The 10000-nt window shown below is 39.1% G+C and overlaps 1 protein-coding gene across 2 annotated transcripts in view; it reads right to left on the bottom strand.

Moving 5' to 3' along the window:
* LOC138032195 (tudor domain-containing protein 7-like) overlaps window positions 1-10000 on the bottom strand; it is a 34009-nt gene that overhangs the window by 5845 nt on the left and 18164 nt on the right. Inside the window, exons 18-24 of one of the 2 annotated variants that reach the window (XM_068879808.1) lie at window positions 9399-9527; window positions 7284-7511; window positions 6371-6403; window positions 5277-5333; window positions 4343-4494; window positions 2756-2954; window positions 667-732 (exon numbers count right to left, since the gene is read on the bottom strand). In XM_068879808.1, coding sequence (XP_068735909.1) covers window positions 667-732; window positions 2756-2954; window positions 4343-4494; window positions 5277-5333; window positions 6371-6403; window positions 7284-7511; window positions 9399-9527 — 864 coding nt within the window. The remainder of the gene's footprint in view (window positions 1-666; window positions 733-2755; window positions 2955-4342; window positions 4495-5276; window positions 5334-6370; window positions 6404-7283; window positions 7512-9398; window positions 9528-10000) is intronic. The other variant, XM_068879809.1, reaches the window with a different exon arrangement.

Genomic DNA, 10000 nt, shown 5'->3' with positions numbered 1-10000 from the left:
ACAGTTGCAGGCTAAGAAGCAACCTCTGCTACACCAGTAGTTCCAATTTTGGTGGTCGGTGTAGTTGTTGTGGAGTAGATAATTTTATTTTAATGAGCTTCGCCCGTAAGATTAAAAAAAATTATCTTAAAAATTTAAGGTACTTTCGACAAGGCTGTAGAGTTCAATATGTTGGTTCCACTAGTAATTATAAATCTGCTGTGACCAATGAAAAAGAGGATTGTTCTTGTCGGATTTTTAAATTAATCACTGCAAAAATGTGGAATTCCAACGTTAATAAAAACAACAACAGCCATAAAGCCTGGGTTTTGCTGGTGACGTAAGCACACGTGACAAACGCAGGCATGAAAGCAAGAACAAGAGCGCTTACTTAGAGAATGCTGATACCTGCAGCCGATAAACCAATCTTGAATTTTAAAAATATTCTGCGGCTGAGATATTGAAAAGAAATCTCTTTTTTTTTTCTGTCCACGCCATCCTTTCGTTCTGACGTCATTGCCCAATTCAAATTAACTGGCGTCCAGGCCTTGCGCGACGGGACCTAACCAGCGATCAGGCGCACTTGCAATTGAGACAGGGAACGCCCTACGCCTCATCCCAGATTACCCCACCGCCGTCATCATCCTCGTCGCAAATAAAACAGAAAGACTGTTTAGTTTTACTCACTGCATAATACTCCTGCATTTCATTTTCTAGTTCTTCTATCTCCTGCAACATTTCTAAGCACTGAAACTAAAACAACATACCATGTTAACTACACTAAATTGACAACTTTCTGCCTTCATTGGTCTGACATTGGCGATCTTCTGATTGAAGAAAAGAGCATCACTACCAGAAGAAATTGTCAGCTCCGAGCATCCACATCGAGTTTATTGGTCGGGTATTTTCAGAGTGCGCATGCTCAGAACGAATACCTCGTACTTCATGCTAAAGGTCGAACAAACAAACAATGACGCCCCAAAGGCTGGAGTTCTGCACGTGAGCTAGTGGAAAGTTCTTGGCCACAAAAGGTTTCGAACGAAGGCCTGTATATATCAGTTACTTTCGTGAGAAATGTATGCAGTTATTTCCTTAAATTCAGACAGATCTCATGTCTTCAAATTTGACATTGTCTCTATTTGTATTCCCTTCAATTAGTAACAATTCAATTTTCATACAGATGCAGTTAAGTGTCCCTAAATGCCAATTTACAAATCAAGCTATCTAGCATTTCTGCTGTTACCAAAGCACTTGGGCTATACAAGCTCGAGACTTCAATTAAAGCCTGATTTTCACTAGAGACGCAAGCAGAAGCACAAGCAGAAGTAGCGAATTAGTTCTGGGCGCGGTTGTTCAAAAGCCGATTAACGCTAATCCCAGATTAAAAGTTGACCAATGAGTTTATTTCTGTACTCGCAAATGTTGTTCAACGCTGATATTCGGCAAAACCTTACAATAGAGAAGTCAAATTTGAAAAACAAAAATAAGCAAAAGAAACTATCACCAAAAAGTTGAAAAATATGAAATAAAAGTTTACCCTAATCCTGGATTAAGTTAATCAGCTTTCGAACAACCGGACAGCCTGATCCGTTCAGTGTTGGAGTAATGGATCCCCAGTTTGGGCAAATTTGCCGGAATATCTTAGCATCCTAATTGAGGGTGTGCAGGAAAAAGGCTTAGAGATAATCTTTCCTGGGCTTCCCTACAGGGACGCACTTGTGCACTGTGGTCTTTGTACTTTCTCGGATCGGCGTGCCCCAGCATGCACTAAGTTTATCCAGAGAGTTCGGGACACCGGTGTCCTTGCTACTTCAGCGCACAACTGTGTCCCATGGATACAATCTACGTTCAGGCACCATTAGAGAGGATCTCGCCATGGCCTCTACTAACCGTCTCAACAAATTTATTACATATAGATATTCCTAGTAAAATGTTTCATGAAAGTGTATATATATGATTAGTACTTTGACCACTCTTGTAATTTGGCTGTTAAGCTACAAAAAGAGGTATTAAACTTATTATTATTATTATTATTATTATTATTATTATTATTATTATTATTATTACTATTGAAAACGAACATCGACATAAGCATCAAAATCAACCACCGCGTCCGCCACTTTGTTCAAATGCTCAGACGCGGAGAATCTGGGACGAGTGCTTTTATTGGTCAGATGCAGCAAATTTCCTTGTGCTTGGCAAACGCAAGCATAACAAGCGCAAGCACAAGGAAAAAGAAAATTTTTGATTGTTGTGCTTGTGCTTCCGTTTGTGCTTGCATCAGCGCTGCAAATTTCCCTTTCGTAAACGGTTGTTGCCATTTCTCAGAACGGTCGTTGCCATTTGAAACGGTCGATGCCATTTATAACGGTCGACTACACACTTCACTTCAAAGAAAATTAAAAGAAACAAACTAAGAAAAAATGCTAACAAAAATTAAGACAAAAAAGGAATTAAAAACATTTATAGAAGAAAAACTGGAGGAAAAAAATAGTCCGAAAATTTCAAGACTCGAACTCGGGTTCTTTGCCCTCACCCTAAACAGAACCCTAACCCGAACCCTAACTCATATGACCAGCGAGACACAACTCCCAGTAACCGCAACCTTTTGAGTTCTTAGACCTAATGAGTGTAATTGAGAGCTAAAAAATGGCGTCGACCGTTTCAAATGGCAACGACCGTTCTGAGAAATGGCAACGACCGTTTACGAAAGGGAAATAAGCATCGACGCTAGAGAAATCCAGGCTTACGTGACTACTTTAACAGAGTGAATTACCATGAAAAGACCAGGGTTGTCAACTTCTAGAATGGAAATATCGACCCAAGGGGCAGCCATATCAAAAGGCAAATGGGGCACTGTCACGTGATCACTTTCATCACGTGATTTGCCGGTTTCTGATGAGCTTTCGGATGCAACACTGTCTCCATCCGCTGAATCAGCTTCATCCAAAGATTCCGACACAGCCCCTTCATTTCTGTCAAAACAAAAATCAATTTGTCACAAGTGTAATTAGTGTGATCGTAGCAATTTTTGAGGACGAGGGGGAGGAGAGTAATTCTTATACAAATAAAACTCTGTTACACTTAGTTTGAATGCTGTTTGTCCCAACATAGCCTGCAAAGCCACGCGAAAAATGGGACCAGAAAAAACGAGGGGGAGGCAGAGGGGAAGGGAGATTCCTTCCTTCCCCTTCCCCGTCTTTTTTCTTTCGCCCCACTTTTCGCGCGGCCAGAACATCGAAAACCTTGCAGGTTTCCCCACGGAAACGCTTGCTACGCAGGCTAGTCCCAACACAAATATACTTTTGAATATCTCAAAACTAAGAGATTTGCTAAATCAACAAAGCAGTACGTTGCCACACCGATCCACAAAGAATTTAGCTCAATGAAAAGTTTTTTTTTTTCCGGGGGGTACTCCGAAAAAATGTGAGTGCACCTTACAGGAGTCACAGCAATGAATTTCTGATTGGTTGTTTGGATTCTTTACCAACGAGCACCCAAGTCGTCATGGGAAAAATACTAGGGAACTTAAGATCTACGACGGCGACGTCGACGAAAACTTCATCTCAAAATAGAACTTTTCTCTAGTAAAAGTCTTTCGCGATTATTCCATCTTGCTTACTTCGTACAATGTGAGTGAAGTATCCAGAAAATAAATTGGTACGAGCGGTTTCAGACTGAAAATAGAGAATGAAAGATTCTCTGTTGCATGTTCACGTTGTCGTCAAAACCTAAAATTTAGTGATTTCACGTCGTCGTCACGCATAGAACCGCAAAAATATGAGCTAATTTATGCTCTTTTAACCAATGATATCATTGTTTTGTGGCGTTTTCGTCGACGTCGTCGTCGAAGATCTTAAGCTCCCTACTGTGACGATTGCAACCAACCTCTAGGCGAGATGATCGTAACTACATAACACGCAAACAGCAAACGAAGCAAAGTAACCGCTTATTTGGTGTTGGGTAGGCTTTAGATTAATGGCATAATGACATGCACTTATCCGTCAGCGTGAGAATCATAACAGCACAATCGACGCTTAGGTTTGGCAACTATTCACTAAAATACAATACATGTCTCGTTCAAATACATCTACAATCTTCTTTACTACAAGGCTTGGAACCGAGGTACAATTATGCATCACTTTTCAGCCAATCAATTCTGATCACTGGTACCAAGTCATTCACTCATCCACTTTGATTAACATCATTGTGCTTAAGTGAGCCAATGTCGCCTGAAAATGTTCCCAGCTAAAGCAAACAGCTCAGAAGTCATTATTCAACTTTCTAGATGTACGGAATTCGAAACAAGGCCTTTGTTTGTTCAAGAACTGCCACGAAGAACGATACGACTAATGTCCCTTACCCTCCAAACTGCTGTTCAGTTGAACATGTAGTCGACTCCAGTTGTGTTTCAGTTTCCATTCCAATAAGTTCTGAAATATTCACTAATAATTGCTCATCTTCCTCTGAAGGCACAAATAATCTCACTATCGGCAAGTCTGAAATCTGCAACACCTGTGACAGAAAACACCTCAATCAATTCATCTAGGGATGTTACTAAGCAACCACCAATCGGAGAGCAGGGATGGCGTAATCGTGAGAGCACTCACTTCTCACCAATGTGGCCAATGTGGCCTGGGTCGGCGTCAAATGTGGGTTGAGTTTGTTGGTTCTCTACTTTGCACCGAGAGGTTCTTGTCCGAGTAATACGATTTTCCCCTCTTCACAAAAACCAATACTTGATTTGATTTGAGTTAATTTCGTCAGTGTCCCCAATTAGTGCTCTAGTGCTAAAACCATTGACACTTAAATAAAGCTGTTATTATTATTATTATTATTATTATTATTATTATTATTATTATTATTATTATTATTATTAGTTTAGTTGCCAACACAGTTTGGACGTCAACAGTAGTTTGAATTAATGAAACTCTTAAAAATAAAAGTTAAGAACCTTCTTTTGCACACAGCGGTGATTAAAGCTTAAAGCTTGCGGAAGAGCTAATATATAAGAAATATATACCAAGTAACCCAAACTGGAAAGAGGTATTCACTTAGCAGAAACAAAGCAAGGCCGAATTAATTAAAGACCATGGAAGAAATCCAACAAGAATTATTGTTGATCACACTGAGCAGTTTTCTCTTGAGCATTTCATCACACTTCACACACAGCACATTCTTCCCCAACAGTACTGTCTTTTTTAACCGAATCTTGTTATTATTCTTAGTAATATTGATATTATTTGAAAAGTACAAATCAACTTTATACTTATATTAGTGGTTGTCAAGCTACTCACAGCAAGTAAGACATCCCTTTCTATCATTAAAGAGGTTTGTTCTTCCGTCAAGGCTTTCTAAAGTTGTGGACAACACAATAACAATTTTTACTTTGGGATTTTAGCCATTTCATATTACTTTACTTCATATTCACTTACTCTTCTTAATGACTTGGACATACTAGGAAATAAAAGTGTTCCAAACGGAAGTTGAACTTATGACCTTCTGATAGCCAGTTTTGGTTGCTGAGCTACAAGGGAGTCATAAGAGCTGAAGCCATTAAACTACTAAGTTCACGTGAGAATTGTCGCACTTGTATTGATAGAACTCAAATTGTCAAATTTGATCAAGGGAATGCGACCAAGAATCAGCCAATCACAATGCTCGTTTTGTTGTGGGAAAGTCTATCTACATAACAATCACAATCACCTATGTAATAAAGCCATAACAATAATAATAATAATTATTATTATTGTTATTTTTCACCTCAGGCTCGGTGAATCAAAGAATAATATTTATTTTTCTTTCCGTACCTATGGTAAACTGCACGGTGAGATTCATGATAGGTGTCTCATTACATTTTGCTTAAAGTGCCCCTGAGATAAAAAATATCACTTCCTTTTTTTCTTGAGATTTTGAAAGTGTGTTTGCTTAACACCTGAATGGCAAAATTTTGAGCTGTGATTTTTATCCAAAGGCCATTTACTTTGATGGGGCTGGCCCATATGAAACAGACGGGGATGCTCATCGTCTCGCTTAGGGGTGTAAATTTTGGATTTTGGTCTCGCTTAGGGTGTTCCGGGCAAAGCACCAATATTTTAAGCCGCCAAGGTCTCGTTTAGGGTTCCGCAAAGAAACACAGAATTACGCGAAGAGAAACAGAAATCAAATTTTCTTTTTTACTTGTTTTTAGGGGTCAAAATTTGCTTAAGCCATGCCCAGATTGGTCTCCTTTAGGGGTCACAAAAATCTTGAGCCACGCCCAGATGGTCTCCCTTAGGGGTTAAATTCATATGGGAGTCCCCCCCAGGGGGAGGGGGGGGGGGGGCTTGACCACTGAGCCATTTCTCACAAAAGTGTCAGTCAAACAAGATCATAACATTAGAGGCCATACCTTATCTGTGCCTTCAAGTCTACACTCCAGAGCCTAGTAGAAGAACAACAAATCATGAAAAAGAGATGCATGAAAGGAAATCTGCAGAAAACACAATAATACTTGAGCAGCACATAATGTCAACTTTGTAATTTAAAGTGATACAGTCTACAGTTACATATAATAAATTCAAGAGTGCTATTAATCACAGTCCTTAACAGGCATTACTAAACCATGAAACAGCGAAACGAAACAACTGTTTTTTTGTCAAAACTGACAAGGAAACAAATTCAGCAGATGTTGGTCCCGCTGAGAATTTTGTGGCATCCACAAAGAGGGTAGGCTCTGTATCCAGTTTTATTTCGGTGTTTTAGTGTTTCGCTTTGCTGTTTTGTGGTGTATTAATGCCCATGCCAAACACATGTCCTTGAGAACTTCACAGGCAACTAAGCACTGCTATTTTTACACTAGTCTACTGTCAACAACTTTCTTCTTACTATTAATTTTCATATATCCTCCCCCAAAACATGATCTTGAATCATCGGGTAGCGTTAACAGTTATTAATTCATTCATTTAAAAAGTCTGTTTATGAGCCAAGTGGCCCATCAGAGCCCGCGCTTATTGCGGTTCTGTGGCATGCAGCAACAAGGAGTATTTTTTACTACCCCCCTGGATGGGATGCCAGCCCATCACAGGGTTACCCCCAGCATTTTGCCGGTACCCATTTATACACCTGGGTGGAGAGATGCACCGTGGGAGTAAATTGTCTTGCCAAAGAACACAACACAATGTCCCCAGCCAGGACCTGAACCCGGACCACTCAATCCGGAGTCAAGCACTCTAACCATGAGGCCACTGCGCCTCCCTATTCATTCATTTGCTTTAATATATTATTTATATTGAAAGCCATCACAAACTAAAAGGACATTGTACCTGAAATGGCAGTAAATTAACATGGCTAATGGCCTTGGACGGTTCTCGTAGGCTTGATATTGGAAGGGTCTCAGAATTCCCATAATCAACATAGTAAACTTCAACTTGTCTTTCTGGAAAAACTTGTGTTATCAATGCTCTATACCAGGCTCCATCCACAGAACACTTGGCACAGTAAATCTTCTCTTTTTGAGGACTGGACACAAATTCAGCAGCTTTTGTTGACTGCTGATGAACAAAAAATGGTCATTTTTATCAAATTCTGTGGGCTCACAGCATTATTACCCTATAATGCAATGAATTTTCCTGAAGAAAATAATGAAAAACATGCTAAAAAGTTATGATCATCAAAATGTCACCAGAGGTTAGAAAAAACATTAATAGTTAATAACATTAATAATTAGTCACTATAATTACCATTATACCGGTACTCTTACTGTAATAAAATTAATCAATAGTGTGATTGGACAACAGTGGTATGATTAATCCCTATTACTATCCAACTGTAACGGTTATTGTACAACACATGAAACAAGTACAAATATTCCATGATATTGTACAGTGAGTTATTTGTATACTTGGTTATTGTACAGTAGAGAACCAGTTTGACTAGCTAGTTCGCCGACGTTGCCCTGCACGCACAAATCTCTCCTACAGTATACGTTCTTAGTTGCTTACAATTCATTTGCTAAAAATATAATGCAAAATAAAGTTGGAAAATAAATAGCGTATTAATGCCACTGTTCCTTGGTATCAACACAATTAGCTTTTAAATGCATAATGCAAGGCGCAACAGTATGATACAACAGACATATCAGAGTTTCTTGAGGGGAACACTGCCTTGCGGCTGGTTAGCCTGTGCAACTTCCAGATTGCGTAACACAGAACAACCTCAGTTATCTCCCCAGCACTACAAGCTGAGTGGTAAACAGCACGTGCTGGATCAGACAAGAGTATTGGTTAGGAAGCAATCTACAACTTAGGCAAATGAGCCAACAAACTTGGCGAAGTTGCTGCGCAGACTTAACCACACCTCATGCAGGAGTGACCCATTTTAAATGAAGGCAAAGCGACATATCCAACCCATCTCCAAAGGGAGGGAGGGAGAGGAAAAACTGTAGCAAATTGCAAACAGCTAGTTGGTTCAAACTGCCAAGTGAACCTTGGACGAATGGAGCAAGTAGGCATTACACATGCTCTTTAGCAGTAATCAATGAGGCATTAACAGATTTGACCAATGCAGGTGTACATTATAATCTGAGATCTAGGAGCAAAGTCTTTATGTATTAGTTTTATTTACAACAAAACCGTCGATTTTATGACCTTGAACGACCGACTACAAAGAACACAAACTTTAAGATAACTATCGTGACATGAATAGCCCTTTGAGTATGGTCACGTTCCATTAACCGTATTTTACTAATGGGGCAGTAAAATCTCATTTAGATGTTCTGGCGTGTAGTATTGCTGAATATTTCTACTCATTATTTGTATTTTGACTCGCCCTAGCGGGATCATCAAACAACTCATAAAAATACTCAACGATACTACACAGCAAAACATCTCATAAGATATACAGTGAAACCTCTATCAAGCGGACCTCCTACTCAGCGGACACCCTCTGTTATAAAGTGGACACTTAGTTGGGTCCCGAAAATAGCGTCTTATATTTCTCTTAATAACAAACCTCTACTCAGTGGACACCACTATTGAGCAGACGCGGACACCAAAATGCACTTATGACGCTAATTTCTATTATTAAAAACCTCTATTAAGCAGGCTCCTAAGCCAAAAAAAGCCAATAATTAATACACCCTCATTGACCAGTCTGATCTAGAATGGAGGGCAAAAGTGCAGGAAGAAGTGTTAATTATTTTGATGAAACAGAATATATGTAGAGTATTATACATCATTGCTGTTTTGAAAAAAGACTAAGAAAGATTACAGATTGATACATTTAAGTTGACCTCGAATCTAAACTCAAGCGAGCTTCTTAACAATCTGCAATGTTGTTTTCATAGGATAAAAACCTCTTAATGTGCTATTAATTAACAATAATATTGCGATTTGTCCAGACCTCTTTTGAGCGGACACCCTCTATGAAGCATGTAGTACCTGTGAATAGTGCTCTGTAATGTCTTGCATTAGTTCATCCAATCGAGTTGTTCCTCCTCCTGGGATCTGTATAAATATGTGGCCTTCTAGTGTCGCATAAGTTACAAATGCCTCAATCTGTTCTCCATGCTAACATGAGAAAAGAGAGATTTGTAAGCAATATTAATGTGCAGAGGAAATCGTATGGATGTATTATGATCATACAATTTCCTCTGCTCCAGTGCATTTTGTGATTTATGAGCGAGTGCAATTTGAGAACTTTCAAAACATCACCAGTGACCATAAATCAAAAAATGCACGAGCAAGTTCACATTACTTTTTATTTATAACAATAATAATAATAATAATAATACTCATACTCATACTCAACAAAATCCCTCCATCGCTTTGTTTCCATAGCAACTTCTGTAATGCACTCTATAACCTCTTGTTTTTTTATTTAAGCCTTTGACTCCGAAGCCGGCCTGAACCAGCTATAATCAGTAATCGACTCTGTCTAACACCAGACGATTTTACTCCTGAATGGGAGTCAGTGGGTTAAAAAGTATTTTTATTCAACATTTGCTCTAAGAGTACAAAATGCTCATTGAGAAAGCTTAACT

This window comes from Montipora capricornis, chromosome 14 (assembly GCF_036669925.1).
Source record: "Montipora capricornis isolate CH-2021 chromosome 14, ASM3666992v2, whole genome shotgun sequence".
Classification (NCBI taxonomy): domain Eukaryota; kingdom Metazoa; phylum Cnidaria; class Anthozoa; order Scleractinia; family Acroporidae; genus Montipora; species Montipora capricornis.
Note: the sequence above shows the minus strand (reverse complement) of the source record. Positions and strands in the feature narration are given on the sequence as shown.